The sequence below is a fragment of the Doryrhamphus excisus genome, chromosome 11, assembly GCF_030265055.1.
Source record: "Doryrhamphus excisus isolate RoL2022-K1 chromosome 11, RoL_Dexc_1.0, whole genome shotgun sequence".
Taxonomy (NCBI): Eukaryota; Metazoa; Chordata; class Actinopteri; order Syngnathiformes; family Syngnathidae; genus Doryrhamphus; species Doryrhamphus excisus.
This window is the reverse complement of record NC_080476.1, coordinates 16,570,013-16,590,890: the sequence shown is the minus strand read 5'-3', so window position 1 is coordinate 16,590,890 and position 20,878 is coordinate 16,570,013. Positions and strand designations below refer to the sequence as shown.

General features: G+C 41.2%; 1 protein-coding gene across 1 annotated transcript; it reads left to right on the top strand.

Annotated features, from left to right (window-relative positions):
- Nucleotides 1-139: 139 nt before the first annotated feature.
- Nucleotides 140-15,117, top strand: rad50 (RAD50 homolog, double strand break repair protein). Its single transcript, XM_058087959.1, has 28 exons — nucleotides 140-259; nucleotides 1,798-1,935; nucleotides 2,197-2,280; nucleotides 2,368-2,519; nucleotides 2,599-2,784; nucleotides 2,879-3,083; nucleotides 3,173-3,301; nucleotides 3,783-3,948; nucleotides 4,050-4,108; nucleotides 4,696-4,830; nucleotides 4,948-5,154; nucleotides 6,291-6,473; nucleotides 6,546-6,703; nucleotides 6,782-6,957; nucleotides 7,037-7,274; nucleotides 7,521-7,710; nucleotides 7,801-7,927; nucleotides 9,238-9,431; nucleotides 9,519-9,629; nucleotides 9,730-9,822; nucleotides 9,904-10,017; nucleotides 10,864-10,991; nucleotides 11,075-11,176; nucleotides 11,262-11,384; nucleotides 13,566-13,651; nucleotides 13,723-13,865; nucleotides 14,021-14,154; nucleotides 14,758-15,117. Exons 2-28 carry the CDS (start codon nucleotides 1,807-1,809, stop codon nucleotides 14,942-14,944), a joined length of 3,939 nt encoding a protein of 1,312 aa, XP_057943942.1. The 5' UTR covers nucleotides 140-259; nucleotides 1,798-1,806; the 3' UTR covers nucleotides 14,945-15,117.
- The last annotated feature ends 5,761 nt before the right edge of the window (nucleotides 15,118-20,878 follow it).

Here is a 20,878-nt window from a genome sequence, read left to right as displayed (position 1 = left end):
TACTGCATAAATCGCCCAAAGAGCGTTTAATGTGATTGCGTTAATTTTTCAATATCTGGCGTTAGAAATACTGTTAGAAGAGCACTGCTCAACCACCAAAGAGAATATGCCATTAAGATCTGCGGTACCCGATCTATGTGCTGTTTTTCTGCTTCCTATATCCCGGAAGTCCGTTTTCTCAGGTAGTGACGTCACGTCCCCCGTGCAGCGCGAAAAGCAGCGTTAAATCCGAAGTGCGCAACCGCAGTAAACCATAAAGGTAAGTGTATTGTTGTGACATAAATGGGATTTTTAGTCGCAAATGTGTTGTATCATTGTTATTCATTGTAGCTAGCTTGGTACGTTTGTCAATGCTAGCTAGCTTTGGTCTAGCGACGAGAGTCAGCCTCATAAGTTTTCCTTCATGAGTAGTCAAGTATTTATTCCATTATATCGCATCGCATAAAACATCCACATTGTCGACAAACTATCAAGGAATGTTAGTTGTCTGTAGGGTTGGGCGATATATTTTATATACCGGTATCGATTCTTCCAGTGATAAGACAATTCTAAGATGAATCAAAATGCTGTCATGGTGAAGAGAAGTAACGTTCGTGTGTGGAAGTATTTACTTGGCAGACCACCCAACCGTGGCATAAAATCATCATAAACACCCTCCCGACCTACACAGGTTGAAATGGGGATAAACGCCGGGGAAAGTTGGCTGTGAACGGAAGCTAGCAGGAGTTAGCTTGTGTGGTTAGCCAGTTTGTTACCAATAAATACATGTGCCTGATAATTTGAGACATATGTATTTCATTATATGGCTTCAGGTTTGTAGCTTTTTATACAAGATTTGGTTGCATTAAAATTGTATACTGTCATATCGTGATATCCTGTATGGCAGGGGTCTCAAACTCAATTTACATGGGGGCCACTGGAGCTAAGGTCTGGGCAAGGCTGGGCCGCATCAGGTCCCCCGCCACCCCCAAAATAAACGCATTTATTAAAAACAGAAAAATATACAAACTTTTTCAGTGCTTTGGTTCCGATTTTCTACAAAAAAGCTCTGATAAAACATTCCACTGTTCTCAAATATCTTACTTTTTCTGCACAAAATAAGATGAAAAATAAACAAATCAAGAATAAAAGGTCTTGAGACACATGCTCACTCGCAAACTAGAGAGCTAGCGACCTAAACGGTAGCCTTCAAGTTATTTCCTTTAAACTCAAATAGCCAAAAACTTACCACTTCCACACGGATAGGGAGGATAACTATTAACAGTTATTAAACCTTTAACATGAACATGAATCAAACGTAATAATTTTTTCTGGGTACATGATACCATACAGCATCCATATCAAACTTGCGCGGGCCGCACTAACATTAAACTTTCATATCAAGGCGGGGGCCTCAAACTAGTGTCCTGCGGGCCACATTTGGCCCGCGGGCCGCGTGTTTGAGACCCCTGCTGTATGGTATGGTCCACACCGCCCAACCCTGGTTGAAAACTTGAGTTGCCATTTCATTCTCTTATTCTGCTGTGCGCTGTCAATACCAATACGCACCCTTTGCGCATTTGTAGCGAATGCACCCCCTTGAATTACCTTGGGGACCCCTGTGGATCTTGGGGTCATATGTCCGTAGATTTTGGATACCCCAAATGAGAGACCTTTATACACACACTGCATGAATCACAGCAACTTGTGGTGTACCCACCGTATTTGCAAGGTTTCCACTTTACAGCTGTTAAGTTGTTATTTAGTCCTAAATTCCTACTCAGAGGTTTGTGTTTTTTGTTGTGTCATCTCTGGCAGGAAGCAAAAATGTCAAAAATTGAGAAGATGAGCATCCTCGGGGTGCGGAGCTTTGGGATCGAGGACAAAGACAAGCAAGTAATCTCGTTCGTCACTCCTCTCACGGTCTTGGTGGGACCCAACGGAGCTGGCAAAACGGTACACGAACAACAGAGGTCAACAACCACCTGTCAGATTGAACAGACCTGTAGCTTTTTAATGCTACTGTAGCATTTGTATATTTTTTATAAATAACAAAGTCTTGTTCTATGCAAATATTAATAATTTAGCAGATCTTTAGACATGACAAAATGATTTATTTGGTATCATTTCCACAAATGTGTGTGTAAATTTTGCCTTTGCAATACATTTGTTAAATTGCAAAGACACTTTATGGACACTCTGATTTGTTTTTTTCAGACCATTATCGAGTGCCTTAAGTACGCAACCTCAGGAGAACTTCCCCCAGGTTCTAAAGGAGGTGCTTTTGTCCATGATCCAAAGGTAAATACCCACGACCATACTTCACCCACATGTATGTGCATCAAAAATTAAATTAAAGTTAAATTAATGTGAGCTTTTTGATTCCAGGATGCCCATGAAACCGATGTGCGAGCACAGATCAAACTTTTATTCTCCGACGTCAATGGAGAAAAAGTCACCATCCAACGTTCCATGTCCTGCACCCAGAAAGCCAAGAACTACTCCTTCAAAAGCCTAGAGCAGGTCATCACTAGAATAAAGTAAGTTTTCAACCCTCTCTCTTAATTCTTTGGAGTATTGAAAAACTTAATTTAAATCCCCGCTCATGTATTTATGTAGGGATGGTGAGAGAGTGAGCATGTCAAATAAATGTGCAGACATGGATCGGGAAATGATTTCTGCGCTCGGTGTGTCTAAGCCTGTGTTGAATCATGTCATCTTCTGCCACCAAGAGGAGTCCAACTGGCCACTTAGCGACGGCAAGGCGCTCAAAGAAAAATTTGATTCTATCTTTGCTGCAACAAAGTAAAGTCAACTCATTTTCCTTTTTTTTTTTTTTTCCCCGCCCTAACGCGTCACACTGGCAGTAAATGTGTATTTCTCCTGCTCTCTCCCTCAGGTATATCAAAGCTCTGGAAACAATGCGTCAGCTCCGTCTCAAGCACAACAACACGGTGAGAGAGTGCCAGGTGGAGTTACGATTCCTGAAGCAGAACAAGGAGAAAGCCCAGCAGATTAGAGAGATTGTCGCCAACAAGGAGGCTCAGATGATCGCCTCCAAGGATAACATCCAGCTGATAGAGAGACAAATTGATCCACTGGAGGTGTGAAACGTGATTGCTACCTGACGTCATTATGCTAGGGAACAAGTCAATCATTAGGCCAAAATGTACTTATATTTATTTTTTTTCAGAATGGACTGTTGGACATCGACTTAAAACTGGGCAAAGTGATGAAGCTGGACAATGATATCAAGGCTTTGGATAGCAGGAAGAAACAAATGGAGGAGGACAACAAGGACCTGGAGGAAACAATGGAACAGGTAGAACGTGTTGAATTTGAACATTGGGGTTTCAGTTGCGTTGCATTAAAATTAAGACAGCGACTGTGTGTGTGTGTTTTTAACTCCACAAGATGGCAGTAGCTGCATTTGAGGAAATACGAGTAGTCAGCATTCAGCAGCAGGTGTTGGTTTGCACTACTTAGCTGTTGGTGTGAAACTTGCCATACAGTAATTTACCATATTTAAAATATATGATATTTTTAATGGTAATGGTTTTATTTCATCAGATTACAATTGAATGCATCACATAATCAGTTCACAGTTCCACATGTCCAAAAGCAGTAGGAAGAAGCAAAGCTTATTAAATCCTACCCCTCCATCTGGTACTTTTACAATCAGTAACTGTTACATTTGTTCACTTCCTGCTTTCCTAATATAGTTTTTTTTTTTTTTTTAATCACGTACCGTAACAGTCAATAAAGTCATATGTATGACGGAGCTTCTTCACGTTTGCTTGCAGGTGTTCCAGGGTTCGACCGACCAACTGCAGGAGCTGTACCAGAACCACCAGAGAACAGTGAGGGAGAAGGAACGGAGGCTGACTGACTGTCAGAAGGAACTCGATCGAGCAGGCAGGGAGTGTCAGAGACTCAACAGGGTCAAAGCCGACCTCCTGGTAGAACAAGGTACACGGTCACGCCTACAGAGAACACACATTTACATTTTTATGCACAATAATAAGAAGGGAAAGTCACCATGGGTAAGATATGTTATCTTGACTTCCCAGGACGTCTCCAACTCGAGGCTGACCGCCACACCCAAAACATCAAGAACCGTGACACTCAGGTGAGTACGAGATTATCATTAAAAAAAATAATAAACAAATCAAGGATAAAGAGAATCAATCAATCAGTAATAAATAAATATAATAATAATAATAAAAAAACGGCAAATAATAAAAACATAAGAAACCACATATAGTTGGTGGGTAGACAAATTATTTTTTTCAGATTAAAATGAACAAAGCATTATTAGAGCCCTGTAGACATGACAAAACACGACTATAGTCACATTTATACTCTTTTTATTTGCAACATATTGCGCAACTGCAGGGTCTTGAGACACATGCTAACTCGCAAACTAGAGAGCTAGCGACCTAAACGGTAGCCTTCAAGTTATTTCCTTTCAACTTAAATAGCCAAAAACTTACCACTTCCACATGGATAGGGAGGATAACTATTAACAGTTATTTAACCTTTAACATGAACATTAATCAAATGTAATAATTTTTTCTGGGTACATGATACCATACAGCATCCATATCAAACTTGCGCGGGCCGCACTAACATTAAACTTTCATATCAAGGCGGGGGCCTCAAACTAGTGTCCGCGTGTTTGAGACCCCTGTTCTAAACTGCTTCTTTAAATTGCAGGTCCGCTTGTTGTCGTCACAACTAGAGGTGGAAGGCTACGACAGGCCGCCCTTTACGGCTCTTCAGGTGGAGAGCTTTCATCGTCATGCTACACAGAGACTGGAGCAGGAAAAGAAGACATTGGCTCAGGTTTTGGTAAGAAATACTCAGTCACACCATTCCTCTCAAAGAGATCCTATTTTAACGTAAGTCTAAAGTTGTACTATATTGTCATTGTCTTCCTCATCGTGTCGTCACTCCTTTCCCCCCCAGGCAGACCTACAAGAAAAGGAGCAACAGAAACAACAGTCCATTGATGAAATCAGACACAAGAAGACTGGTCTGGAGAGGACTGTTGAACTTAAGAGAGACCTGCAGGGAAAAAAGCAGCAAGATCTCCGAAATACACGCGCTGAGCTGCAGAGACTGGAAGGTTCATCTGATAGAATGCAGGAGCTGGAAAACGATCTGGCGAAAGCGGTGAGCGTACAGGTGTTATGTGTATTGAACCTTAGAACATGCCGTAGACCAGTGATTTTCAACCACTGTGCCCCGGCACACTAGTGTGCCTTGAGAAATTGTCAGGTGTGCCGTGAGAAATTATCGAATATCACTTTTTATAATTAACATTTATTAATCATCATTTGCAAATATTATGGCAATATCCACGTATACGTGGACCCAAATATTCCAATTGCATTTGGTTTATTAGCTCAAACGGAAAGAATGTAACCTTTGTATACGCCTCATTCCGAAAGAATAGTGCCAATCCGAATGAATATATAATCGGATTAACTGGGGTGGAATATCCCCAATCCGATTGAGGTATCTTGCAGCTGGTCAAACGGAAAGTTGTGAGGGTGAGTTTTTTTTTCTTCTGTGCTTTATTGGCGGTTGGTAAGCAGCTTTCGTGTGCATTAGCGCCATCTGTGGAACAGAATCTAAACCCGTCTATACGCTATTAACAAGTCCATGAGTCGAAAGAAAATATATTTCTATATAAAACATGTACCGAGTTGAATTATAAAATATTAGCAAGCTTGAATTTGATCCTTTCCTGGTTAAATTTATCATATCGCATGCTCAGAAATGACGTAACACGCAGATCCAGACGTTCTTCAGTTTTAAAAATGGAGGCCAGCAATCGGCACTGGACTAAGCAAAGTTTGTTTTTGATTCAAACTAAATTTCAAGACTGGACAAACGAAAAACTGGCAATACGGAGTTATTCCAACAAGTGAAAGAACAACTCGGGGAAGTCGGTATCACGTGATGTTGGTGTTTACGCTTTACTGGGCATGCCCCATTGACTATTCTGGTTGATTATAGCGACGCATGTAGACAAGAGATTGGAATATTCCTTTCTATGGATACCATTGTTTCCCGAAAGGTCATTCGGAAAGAGAAAAAGTGGTGATGTAAAAACGTGGCTACTGTGGAGTGTCTGTGGTGTAAAGACTGGCAGAGCAATGTAATATCCGTCCGTGTGGCAACACCTAGCTCGTTCCTCCTGTAGACTTAGTGATGTTTTCCAATGTAAAAAAATGTGCCGTGGCTCAAAAAAGGTTGAAAAACACTGCCGTAGACTATTACCTTTTTTTTTTTTTTTTTTCTAGGAGCGTGAGCTTCAAAGTGCCCTGCAGATGTCAAATGTAGAAGAGTTAAAGGCTGAGATTGTGGAGCTCCAGAGAGAAAAGGCTGAAATGGACCGTGCACTGAGGCAGCTGGATCAGGAGATGGGCTTGCTCAACATACACACCACCGCACGCACACAGATGGACATGTTGACAAAGGATAAGGTTGTCATACTGGCATTAATCCACATGTCTTCTGTCTCGTTTCACCTGACATTTAATTTTTTGTCTTGGCAGAAAGAAAAAGAGGAGCAGGTACGGAAGATCAAGTCACGTCACAGCAACGATCTGGTGTCATTGTTGGGCCATTTCCCCAACTTAAGAGAGCTGGAAGACTGGCTCTACACCAAGTCCAAGGAAATAAACAGCACCAGGGACAAACTGGCTAAACTTAAGTGTGTGATTTGATAAATGCTTTCATCAAAGGCTTGTCATTATTCTTGACAATGCTGTTTTGATTTGAATATTTTCAGTAAAGACCTGGCGTCAAACGAGCAGAATAAAAGCCACATAGCCGCCGAACTGCGTAAGAAGGAGAAGCAGTTGACGACTGATGAAGAAAAGTTCTTTGATGTGTGCGGCAGTCGGGATCTGGAGCAAGACTTGTGTAAAGTGCAGGAAGACCTGGAAAAGATCTCCAAACAAAGAGGTTAGCGCACCACAGGTTAGAGCACCACAGAATAGAGAAACTGAGATATGTTTTCTCTTTCTCCTCTCTCCTCTTCCAGCTATGCTAGCCGGAGCCACTGCTGTGTACACCCAGTTCATCAGCCAGCTGACTGAAGAGACGGAGCCCTGCTGCCCCGTGTGCCAGCGCACCTTTCCCTCGGAGACGGACCTGCAGGACGTGATCAGCGACATGCAGTCCAAACTGCGCCTGGTTCCAGATATGCTGAAAAACACCGAACAGGACCTGAAGAGGAAGGAGAGGAGGAGAGATGAAGTGATGACCCTGAGACCTGTCAGGTATCACAACCTTTTTATCTTCTGTTTATTCCAGATACTCTGATTACTGTTGAATCATCTTAACTTCAAAATTATTGGTTGCACACACTTGCTGCAAGTGTCAAAATCTTAGAAACATCACTCAGTAATGAAATGAGATTCTAACAATCACATATCTACTGTATGCTGTGCGCCACAGTACATCTAATTCATGATGCAAACAGTCTTCTCAAGTATAACCTTTCTTGTTTTACCCGTCCCTTACAGGTTGTCAATCGTACAGTTGCAAGAGAAGGAGTTGCCTGAGCTGAGAAATCGTCTGCAGAGTGTGAACAGAGACATCGAGAGGTTAAAAGGTGATGCAGAGGAGCAGGAGACTCTACTCGCGACGCTGACATCAGAGGAGGAAACTGCCAAAGCTTGTTTGCAAGACATCTCTCTCATGGACAGATTCCTGGTACATAGTGCTGTTGTCCAGTGGTTCTCAGCTGGACCCACCATCAGACCTCAATGAAGCGCTGACCCGCTGTCCTCTCTTTCTACTCAGATGGACCTCAAGGAAGTGGAGAGGAAAATAGCTCAGAATGCCGCCAAACTCCAGGGAGTAGACCTGACCAGAACCATCCAGCAAGTCAGCCAGGAGAAGCAGGAGACTCAGCTGAAGTTAGACACTAGTAAGATCATGTGTTCGCTCCTGCTCTTTCCCAGTCCACAATGCTGCTGGCAACATGTTTGAAGATACAATTATATTGGTGCTCACTTGTTGCCATCTGCTTTTCAACAATAATGCATGTGCCATTTTTTAGTGGTAGTAAATTATACAGTCATCACTTGCAATATTGCCGTTGCTAGTCAAAAAATACTGAAAGACAAATTACACACTTTTAGAATAGAAGAAGCAAATTGGAGAGGCTAACTAGTTAGCTTGATAGTTTGTTATGCTCGCAGTGGCCGCAGTCCTCCTGTGATTCTGTAGCCTGCGCAAAGTGATGTAAACAAAGAATAATATGAGTATAAAAGTGATTGCGGTGTGATTTCATGTCTACAGGGCTGTAATAATATCAAAACCTATTTAGAAAGTCAAAACGATGAAAATATTTAGTTTAATAATATTGAATCCTCAATCCCACCCTCCCACTCTCCCCGTGCATGCGTGGGTTTTCTCCAGGTACTCCGGTTTCCTCCCACATTCCAAAAACATGCTAGGTTAATTGGCGACGCCAAATTGTCCATAGGTATGAATGTGAGTGTGAATGGTTGTTTGTCTCTATGTGCCCTGTGATTGGCTGGCCACCAGTCCAGGGTGTACCTGACAGCTGGGATAGGCTCCAGCAACCCCGCGACCCTCGTGAGGATAAACGGTAGAAAATGAATGAATGAATTGTACCGGGGCTGCATGGTGGACAAGTGATTATCGCGCAGGCCTCACAGCTAGGAGACTCGAGTTCAATTCCACCCTTGGCCATCTCTGTGTGGAGTTTGCATGTTCTCACCCGTGCATGCGTGGGTTTTCTCCAGGTACTCCGGTTTCCTCCCACATTCCAAAAACATGCTAGGTTAATTGGCGACGCCAAATTGTCCATAGGTATGAATGTGAGTGTGAATGGTTGTTTGTCTATATGTGCCCTGTGATTGGCTGGCGACCAGTCCAGCGTGTGTACCCCACCTCTCGCCCGAAGACAGCTGGGATAGGCTCCAGTACCCTCCGCGACCCTCGTGAGGAAAAGCGGTAGAAAATGAATGAATGAATATTGAATCCTACTTCATGGAAATTCACTTACTGCGGTTGGGTCTGGTACCAATTAACTGTGATAAACAAGGGACAGCTCTACTGCTGTACAAACTACACTAACTACTGTAAAGTATCATCAAGTATTGTCCTATGAGAAGATATTCTGTAATAAGAAATGTTGTGCTGGAATATGAGGGGTGTGCACACTTTTCTGAGAGTCTGTAGTTGCATTTGACATTTGTTTCCTCGCAGCTTCCAGTAAGATGGAGCTGAAACGTAAGCTGATCCAAGACCAGCAGGATCAGATTCAGGTGCTGAAGAGTTGCGTGAATGAGACCAGAGCAGAGAAACTCCAGCTGAGCAGCGATATGCAGAAGCAGCAACAGCTGGAGGATCTATGTGTTGATTTCACCGCCGAGATTCAGGCCTTAACCAGGGACATCCGGGTACTTTCTTTGTAACCACTAAATTAATTTGAGGGGGAGAAATGAAATGTCATGGTTTTTTTTTTTTTTTTTCCATCGCCCAACCAGGAAGCAAAGGAACAGCTTCTCCCGTTGTCGTCCACCCTGGATAAGATGCAACAGGAGAAACAGGAGCTGATGGAACGCAACAAACAAAGGCAGGAAGAAGGGCAGGAGAAGGTGAATGAATGCTGCACCTTCGTGCTACAAACTGAAAGTCAGCGGCAACGCTATTCTCCCTCGCTGACTTTCGATCTTGTTACCGCTTTGTCACTGCCAGATCAACGACATCAAGGAGAAAGTTAAGACGATTACCATCTTGGAAAGGGACATCAGCATCTACCTTGATGAAGGCAAAGATGAATACAAAGAGGTAAGTTGCTTGCTCTTTTTACACTAATCCTCAAGTATCGTCAACATGCACCTCAAACCAACATATTAAGTGTTGTTGCAGCAAAAGGAGTCGGAGCTTCAAGACACCAACACACATCTCCACGAGGCTGAAAGACACAAGGAGAAGATTAACAAAGAGATGGGAAATATCCGGCAGGACATTGACACTCAAAAGGTAAATTCTTTATATAATATTTATTTGGGGAAGTTGTCAAATGGAGACTTTACTATACACCAGGGGTCTCAAACTCAATTTACGTGGGGGCCACTGGAGCTAGGGTCTGGGCAAGGCTGGGCCGCATCAGGTTTTCAAAAAAAAAACAAAAGCATTTATTAAACAGAAAAATATACAAACTTTTTCAGTGCTTTGGTTCCGATTTTCTACAATAAAAGCTCTGATAAAACATTCCACTGTTCTCAATTATCTTAATTTTTATTTTTCTGCACAAAATAAGATGAAAAATAAATAAACAAATCAAGAATAAAGAAAATCAATCAGTAATAAATAAATATAATAATAATAAAACTGCAAATAATAAAAACTTAAGAAACCACATATAGTTGGTGGGTAGACAAATTATTTTTTTCAGATTAAAATGAACAAAGCATTATTAGAGCCCTGTAGACATGACAAAACACGACTATAGTCACATTTATACTCTTTTTATTTACAACATATTGCGCAACTGCAGGGTCTTGAGACACATGCTAACTCGCAAACTAGAGAGCCGGCGACCTAAACGGTAGCCTTCAAGTTATTTCCTTTAAACTTAAATAGCCAAAAACTTACCACTTCCACAAGGATAGGGAGGATAACTATTAACGGTTATTAAACCTTTAACATGAACATTAATCAAACGTAATAATTTTTTCTGGGTACATGATACCATACAGCATCCATATCAAACTTGCGCGGGCCGCACTAACATTAAACTTTCATATCAAGGCGGGGGGCCTCAAACTAGTGTCGGGCCGCGTGTTTGAGACCCCTGCTATACACTATATTATATCATATTAACAGGTGCAGGAGCGCTGGTTACAGGACAACTTGACACTCAGGAAGCGTGAGGAGGAGCTCAAAGATGTCGTGGCTAAGCGCGAGTCCCTTTGCAAAGACATGGGAAACATGCAAGTGATGCAGCTCCGCCAGTAAGCACCCCATCTGTCTTTCGTCGCATTAACGAGTACTTTTCCATCATCTCAATATTCTCACCTCTTGTCCACTCATACAGAGAACGACGCAGTGCCGAGTCCAAGCTGGAAGAGTTGAAGAAGAACCGCAGCATTGCACTCGGTCGCCAGAAAGGATTTGAGGAGGAATTGCTGCATTACAGGTAAGCCGGGCCAAAGCATCTCAGCTCCTAGCTTGGAGTTGACATAACACTTTCACCGAAGTGACTTGGATTGGATTACTTTCAGAAAAGAGCTGCGGGAAGATCAGTACGACAAAGCGGACACTCTGTACAAAAACAAGATGATCACAATGCGGACAACAGAGCTGGTCATCAAAGACCTGGATCTCTACTACAAGGCCCTCGATCAGTGAGTGTGTTGCCTACGCACACAAGTAAAGTGCAAATCAGCCCCAGCAAATAACAAAATCAGTTGATTTATTTTTATGTTCTATGACATTTAGAATTCGAAATGACGATATTCCGAATGGCACTTCTGTCATTTGCTTCTTTTTATGTAACTATGGTAAATTACGGACTATTAAGCGCACCTGAATGCGCCAAGCAGTCCAAGCAAAAGCTGTAATAATTCTACACGTGATCAAACTTACTTAAGTTTTGTCAGGTCGTAGTATGACCTCTGCATAATACTTTAAAACTTGATATCGGCGTCTATTTCTTTCTGATTTCGCACCGTAAGCATCATGGGACTAAATTAGCCACATTGTTTATGTCACAGGGTTCAAAGCATGTAGGAATAAAGTACCGGCTTACAGTCCAGAATTTGCGATCCGTAAGGTAACTAGAACATTAGACACGTAGAACCAGCACCTCTGCAGGGCAGTTCTACATAACTAAAGCCCTAATTCAATTGTTTACACATGTTGGATCGTTTAACTGCGGTATTCCACCCTTAGTCACGCTCGATGTGATGCAAATTATTGAGCATCGCTGTCCGACCATCCTAATGACGCAGCAAAGAGCAATATTTTCCTCCTCGTTCGCATTTGTTGAGTCACCTGATTCTTCAACATTATCAAGATTACAAGAAAGTAGGTCTTGGGTGCTTTACAGCAGATGAGGCGCTCATGACGCAGTTTTGTCACACTAGTGGCAAAACCAAAAAAAAAAACAAATTGTGCGAATATATTGGAACTGTGAAACCAAGCTTTTAACTGTCAGTAGGGACGAGAACGATCCACCACAGGTAAAGCCTGAAGTGGGTTGGAGCTGGCTCATCCTTCAAATGATGCAACATCACAAAATAAGATGAAAAATAAATAAACAAATCAAGAATAAAGAAAATCAATCCGTAATAAATAAATATAATCATAATAAAACGGCAAATAAAAAGAAGTTGGTGGGTAGACAAATTATTTTTTTCAGATTAAAATGAACAAAGCATTATTAGAGCCCTGTAGACATGACAAAACACGACTATAGTCACATTTATACTCTTTTTATTTACAACATATTGCGCAACTGCAGGGTCTTGAGACACATGCTAACTCACAAACTAGAGAGCTAGCGACCTAAACGGTAGCCTTCAAGTTATTTCCTTTAAACTTAAATAGCCCAAAACTTACCACTTCCACACGGATAGGGAGGATAACTATTAACAGTTATTTAACCTTTAACATGAACATTAATCAAACGTAATAATTTTTTTCTGGGTACATGATACCATACAGCATCCAAACTAACATCAAACTTGCGCGTTAAACTTTCATATCAAGGCGGGGGCCTCAAAGTAGTGTCCTGCGGGCCACATTTGGCCCGCGGGCCACGTGTTTGAGACCCCTTATTTACAGCAACATCCCACTTTATGGTCTGATGGCTCTTTTTTTGCGATTGATGCTGCAATTTTTGCTTTGTTTTACTTTAAAAAGGCATCGTCACACCTACGTCACCTCCACTCGCTGGAGGAAACGTATGCCTTGACTTCTTTCAGTCATATCAGCAAGTCAGGCAGATCGATCAGGGTGACTCAGCTCCTTTTCCCCCAGGTTTCATTATTACCGTTCTCTTCTTTTGCCATATATGGGTGTCGGGGGAGAGGGAGGTTTACAGACCGCAATATGGCCTCTCATCAGATTATTGATCAAACACTTCTTAAACAGGAAAGCAACCTCCAGTTTGTTGTTTTTATCACTCTTATCACACCACTTGTTTACCGTTTATCAATATGACACAGATTTGATCCATTTCCTTTTTTGGAATAGGATTACCGTCAATTAAAATGTAAAATAAATTAATAATAATAAATGAAATTAAAAAAAAATAGATCAACTTTGATTTCATAATCTTTGTAGATTTTTGTACAAAAATAATTACAATTATATTCTGGGGCTTACTTGTAAAAGGTACTGGTAATTTAAACTGGAAACTAGCACACTTGTAAAACAAGATCAATTCCCATAGTCCTAAATGTGAAATGTGTCTGACAAGTCTGACTTTTTTTTAGGATTTTCTACAAAAAGTTATATAATTTGCTGCTAAAAGAAATATGTAAATACGAGTTGCTGACTAAGTGCCTCTACACACTTTTCAGAGCCATCATGAAGTTCCACAGTGTGAAAATGGATGAAATCAATAAAATTATCAGAGACCTTTGGCGCAGTACCTACAGCGGTAAAGGTACGTGAGCCTTTTGTGTGGTGTCGATGCCTCACTCTCATCTATTCACAACACACTTCCACTCTCATCAGACATTGAGTACGTGGAAATCCGCTCGGACGTGGACGAGAACTCCTCTGCCGGAGTAAAGCGAAGGGTTTACAACTATCGAGTTGTTATGGTGAAGGGAGACGCGGCTTTGGACATGAAGGGACGATGCAGTGCTGGTCAAAAGGTATGTTTTTAGGCATTTTTACCTCGTGTATGTTTTTTCACTCACCACATGGCGGTTTGCAGCTTTTTTCCCCCGATACTGCATGTTTAACTTATCAAATTCACTTATCACTTAGGGTTTACTGTCTGTTTCATTTTGTGGTTATGTGTTTGCAGGTACTGGCATCTCTCATTATCCGTCTTGCCTTGGCGGAGACCTTTTGTCTAAATTGTGGGATCCTGGCGCTGGATGAACCCACCACCAACCTTGACAGAGAAAACATTGAGTCGTTGGCACACGCCCTTGTGGAGTCAGTACACACACACACAAACGCACACACACTTTTTGTGTTTTGTGTGCTTTCATATTACAGAATTCATTCTTTAATTATGAAAGCTACACATGATTTAACATGCACAAAGTTTTCTAGATCTTCCAGAATCTTCACCTATTCCAGCTATATATCCTTAGATTTCCAAAACGCTTAGTTTTAATTTATTCCGTCAATGGCCTGCCTCTGGGCATGACAGTAACACACCCCAGAGCAGGGAGGAGGCCTAAAGCTTGTACCTGGGCATGCCCATATAAGGAAGTGACTCACTTCCAAATGACAAACCTCATTATCTGAAACGCTGGCATCGTTTAACACGAGAATACAACATTCTAACCGCATTTAGCGGTCAGAAAAGTGTTGGACACAGGTGTGCATAAACACGGCACCTTTTTAATTAGGACTACTTGTACTGATTTAGGCCACAAATAGTAGTCCACGTGCCTGAGGTTGCCTACTACCGCCATACCTCCTGCCCCCCCCCCCCCCCCCCCCCCCCCCCCCCCAAAATGAAGGCTTTATCAACATCTAGTGGTGAGCTTTCAGACTGCATCTAATGCCACTTTTCCTTTTTTGGGACAGAATTATCAAGACCCGCTCCCACCAGCGCAACTTCCAGCTACTTATTATCACACACGACGAGGACTTTGTGGAATTGCTGGGCCGCTCCAGTTACATCGAACACTTCTACCGCATCCACAAGAACCACGAACAAAACTCCGAGATCACCAAGTGCAGCATCAACTCCCTCGCCTCCTCCTTCCTCTGACAACACCGCCAAACGCTGTATAGTAATTCCCATTATTGTTCATTATTACCAGTTTGGATTGGGTTAGCCTTCTCTTGTAAGAAGAGAACATGGAGGCAGGGGGAACACCTCTGTCAATAAAAATATTATCTTTTTGTTTAAAAGATCAAAAACACATTAAACTAGAGGCTAAGCATGCGTTCACACTTGTGTTTACTTTCTCCGGTCTGAATCAAGTACATTGTGCCGTTTGCGGACGGCGAAAATTCACGTTCAAACCGTAAAAATTCCAAGTGTGCCAAAATGCGTCATGTGACATCACACTTTTCTCCACTTTAATCAGCGGTGGTTTCAAGAATGTAAACAGAAAAGGTAAAATCCCGAGTCATACAGAGCTAATAATTAGTATGTTGCGGTGAAGTATAAGACATGCTAACCACTTAAGCTAAACCGAAGATGTATTTCTACATTTTTTGCTTTTCTGGACCTAAGTGGTTCATTAATTAGTTAGAGTCAAGTTTGATTGTGTACTTTGATGACTGTACAGAACTGTATGTAACGTCCCAGAAGCGATCAGTGGCTCAGTCTCCCAAACTATATGTCCTGCCCTGATCATTCTGAAGTATCCATGGGCAGGACACTGAACCCCCAGTTGCTCCTGATGCTACGTCATCAGTAGGTAAATGTGCTTGGAACACCTTTTTGACGTGGAAAAGTTCCGTACAAGTACAAGTTCCGTCAGCCACTCGTTTAACAAGTTATTCACAACAATATCAAGATGTCACGTAAAATGATTTTATACCTTAAATGTCAAGATTTATTTTTATTACAGTAAACCTCGGATATATTGGATTCAATTGTTCCCGCTGGTTTTGTCCGATATAAGCGAAATCCGTTATATGCGTATACCGGAAAATGTCCGTTTTACGCATATATCGGATTTATATCCGGTATATGCGTAAATCGGATTTTATTTGTTATAAAAAGGCACTTCCTTGACTATGTTTCCAATGTACATGGACGCGCAGGCAACGCTGCAAATGACGTCGTATAGCAGCCTGTCACGATTCGGCGAATCGGAGCGCCACGATGCGGCCATTCGATATATGCGAGGGAAATTTAATGGAAATGCATTTGAACGGGACTGGAGATTTTGTCCGAAATAGGCGAAATCCGATATATGCAATGAATTTTTATTGGAAATGCATTACAGAAAAATTGTTTTTTTTTATCTGTCCGTTGTGAGCGAATTTCCGATATATCCGAGGTTTACTGTATTATGTTTCAACACTTACACCAAGTTGGAAGATGCCAAAAAAAAAAAAAAACTCTGGTGTTTGTGTTTTGTTTTTTTGTTTTTTTATAGTTTTGACTAATATGGCAACTGAATTCAAAGAAACATATCTCATTTTGTTGGAAATTAATGCACATAAGCACATAATCAAACACATCTTATCTCCAGTGCACTGCTGTGTTGCGGAATCACCCCCCACCCCCACACCTAAGTAAGCACATTCGAAGTGGGTGGGAGAAGACGACTATAAGTTCTGTACTCACAACCAAGGTGTCAGAACCCGCTATAGAATCTATCAAGGGCATATCGAAGTTTGCAAACTTTCTATGGTGAGCTGCTTTAATTCTGCAAAGATGATGATGATGATGGTGGTGATGATGATGCTTCTGCTGATGTCCTCTACAACCCTGCTGGGCCATCCAACCAAAGACATCCACCACAATGCCAAAGAAGAACTCAAACCCATCATAGACCTGTTGAGACTCAACATATCTGTACTCACTGTAAGGGAATAACATTTCTATACATTATATTGTTTGACAAACCATCTTAATGATTTTTTTTTTTTTGCAGCAAGAATTTGATGATGTGAAGCATTTGGCCCAAGGCAGCAAAAAATGTGGGGTAAGAATATGACCACTCTTGGATGTTTACACTCTCAACATATACATGAATTATTCATTTTTCTCTGTCCCTACAGAGACTGTTCTTCTGCAAAGTTCACAAGCTCCTGGTGAACCAATCCCATGATCCACTTCAGGAGATTGCGAGATACTTAAGAGCGTATAATGACGCCAAACAAGTAAGCGCTACTTACTTTTTCGTTGTTTCTGGCTCTTGTGCCTCACGCCGATTCTTCTCCTTGCATTGCAGTTTCAATGCAAAGACATTCAAGACCAGCTGGGGCCGAACGGCAACTTTATTCGATTGCCTCTACTTCAAAACTATCTCACCAATTGCATCCACTACCGAATGATGCACGGAAGCCTCGGCAGCACCAACGTGCCTCCGAGAAACAACTCAACCGTCGTGGCAATAGACTCAAAGGTCACTCAGAAACATGTTTACGTTGGCTAAGGCCACGCATTTGGCGTGATGATGTTTACCCTGCTTATTTTTCTCAGTATTATATGCATTATCATCCATTGCTACTGTATTGTACATCTCTGAAGCCACCGTAATAATACCAGTCATTGAAATGTGCCTATTTAATTTATTTATGTGCATTTAAGTGCCATATTGTAGTTATAATATATTTTCCTACTGAAAATAACCATTTAAAGACAATTCAATCGGTGAGATGATGCTATTAGAGGAACAACTCAACTGCCATTTTGTTAGTGAACACCCATCTCTTTATTCTGTATTTGAATAATAAAGAATATCTTGTTTTTAATCAGTAATTTTACACTCCCATGTAAATATGCTGTTTTGATTTGTTCATCGGGTCAACTTTTATGCCGCTACCTGATGTTTCTTATATCAAATCACAAATTATCTGGTATAATTTGACAAGTTTCTCATTGGTCATCATGGTGACATAAGCAAGCAAAATTGTTTAATGACCTTATTCTTATTATTAGTTTTCTGTTGAATTATAACTATTTCTGGGTGTGAAATTGTGTTTTTGGTTATGCATTCTTGGGTAATCATTTTTTTTAATTGTTAAATACAACTTTGTGTGAAATTACAGTTATTCCTGTAATATTTACACAATTCTTGTCAAAATTGTATTATTTCTAATATCCAGTGTTAGTCTTGTAAAATTATTAGTTTTCTGTTGAATTATAACTATTTCTGTGTGTAAAATTGTGTTTTTGGTTATGTATTCTTGGGTAATCATTAATTTTTTTTATTTTTAAATACAACTTTATTTGTGTGAAATTACAATTATTCCTGTAAAATTTACACAATTCTTGTCAAAATTGTATTATTTCTAATATCCAGTGTTAGTCTTGTAAAATTATTAGTTTTCTGTTGAATTATAACTATTTCTGGATGTGAAATTGTGTTTTTGGTTATGCATTCTTGGGTAATCTTTTTTTTTTTATTGTTAAATACAACTTTATTTGTGTGAAATTACAATTATTCCTGTAAAATTTAGACAATTCTTGTCAAAATTATATTATTTCTAATATCCAGTGTTAGTTTTGTAAAATTGTAACTATTGTAAAATTACAATAGTTAAAGTGTTGTAAAATTATTCTTTATTCTCATAAACATTTTTGTCATGTTCATCTTGGAGTGGACGATCCATTCAAGGTGAGTTGGTTTGACTGTCATACCGAAGTTATGAATTTTTAATTTATATTTTAATTAAATATGTCTTGGTCTTAGTTTTTGACTGACCCAGGTCACTGCAAGTCCCAAGTCCATGCATTCCAGGTGGAAAAGAAGGAGAAGGAGCAGCAGACAAGTAAACGGTTCTGAAGAGGGGCCGCCTCGCCCACCGACTGAATGGCTCGGTTAGTAATTTTGTATGTTAAATATAATAACACAAACAAAGATCCCAATCAAAGCTGTTCCATTGAGTCCTATCAAGCCAAGGGGAGGGGGAAGGGAACAAAACAAGTAGAAACCTACCCAAGTAAAACCACTAACCGCTGTCTTTCTTTCTTGGTGCTCAGTCATCCACAAAGTTACCGCCGAGTCCGACCATCTCTGACCACCATGGCACTGCGATACCAAGCAGAAGTCCTTGAATGTGAGTCACTTTTCTTATCTTACCACTGTGACCCTTCTGTAGGACATTTTAGCCATGATGTGTTATATAAACACCCTGGACCGGTCGCCAGCCAATCACAGGGCACATATAGACAAACAACCATTCACACTCACATTCATACTTATGGACAATTTGGAGTCGCTAATTAACCTAGCATGTTTTTGGAATGTGGGAGGAAACCGGAGTACCCGGAGAAAACCCACACAGAGGGTGGAATTGAACTCGGGTCTCCTAGCTGCATGAAGTCAGCTATAAAAGGTCTGACATCCTAAGAATAAAAAAAAAACACTTCTCCTCCCATTCTGTGTGGAAGTGGTAAATATTGTGTATATATAAAATTCATTAATTCATTCATTTTCTACCGTTTATCTTCACGAGGGTCGCGGGGGTGCTGGAGCCTATCCCAGCTGGGTTTTCTCCGGGTTCTCCGGTTTCCTCCCACATTCCAAAAACACGCTAGGTTAATTGGCGACTCCAAATTGTCCATAGGTATGAATGTGAGTGTGAATGGTTGTTTGTCTATATGTGCCCTGTGATTGGCTGGCCACCAGTCCAGGGGTGTAGGCTCCAGCACCCCCTCGACCCTCGTGAGGATAAGCGGTAAAAAAATGAATGAATTCATGAAAAAGATGGGGTACTGTTGCGACCATAACCAGCGTCAATCTGAAAATCAACTGTGAAACCCCGACATCACTTCCTGTCTTCCTCTCATCTGGCCACTAGGTGTCACTAATAACATGCACCAGACTTGACCACCAATGGTTATGGTTGGTTTATTCTTATATGATTATTTATCTCACAACAAGCACAATAATAACATAATAATAATAGTCATCATAATAATGATAGCGGCTACTGTTGAGGCCGTACCCGACGCCACTTCCTGTCCACACATCGAGAAAATATTTATTGACATTATTTATGTCTTAAATGGCTTAGTTTTTCTGATTATATCAACTTTATTGGGTAATATGAGTGTAAAGGTGACTGTGAGTGTGAATGGTTGTTTGTCTACATGTGCCCTGTGATTGGCTGGCGACCAGCCCCCAAAGACAGCTGGGATAGGCTCCAGCACCCCCTTGACCCTCGTGAGGATAAACGGTAGAAAATAAATGAATGAATGAACATTGGTCAGTTTGGGCCTAAAGTAATGCATACTTATGGATTTCCTCTAGGGGGAGTCGGATGACTTTCTGTGCTGTATGCACTCTGCTGTAATAGTGCTGTGACTCCACCCACTTTAAGGGGAGATTAGTCCTCTAAGAAACCCTCTCATTTTTAGTTTCTCCAAAATGTCTGCAGCAGAAACAAGATAAATGTGTATGAGACCTGAACAGTTCAGTTCCGCACGCATTTCAGGGAAATCTGCAGCCCTCTGAGGGCAGCCATAACTGTGATGTGGCCCGCAGGTAGAGAGGATTGATTCCTAGAGTGCATGTCGGGCATCTCTGTGTGGTGTTTATTGACAAATTGTCCATCGATTTTGCTAGCAACCAGTTCATGGTGTCTATCCCCGTCTGGGATAGGCTCCAGCATACCCCCGTGACGTGAGCATAGTGAGGATTAAACAACTTATCATTATTATGACTTACCATTGGGATATAATCATAATATCATAATTCATTCATTCATTAATTTTATACCGCTTTTTCCTCACGAGGGTCGCGGGGGTGCTGGAGCCTATCCCAGCTGTCTTCAGGCGAGAGGCGGGGTACACCCTGGACCAGTCGCCAGCCAATCACAGGGCACATATAGAAAAACAACCATTCACACTCACATTCATACCTATGGACAATTTGGAGTCGCTAATTAACCTAGCATGTTTTTGGAATGTGGGAGGAAACCGGAGTACCCGGAGAAAACCCACGCATGCACGGGGAGAACATGCAAACTCCACACAGAGATCACAGAGGGTGGAATTGAATTGGGTTTCCTA

Bases quoted from the DNA above. Each gene is read 5' to 3' on its own strand.
- rad50 (XM_058087959.1), top strand. From the start codon at position 1,807: ATGTCAAAAATTGAGAAGATGAGCATCCTCGGGGTGCGGAGCTTTGGG. The intron at 4,109-4,695 runs GTGAGTACGAGA...TTTAAATTGCAG, and splicing joins TCAAGAACCGTGACACTCAG to GTCCGCTTGTTGTCGTCACA. The intron at 10,018-10,863 runs GTAAATTCTTTA...TCATATTAACAG, and splicing joins AGGACATTGACACTCAAAAG to GTGCAGGAGCGCTGGTTACA.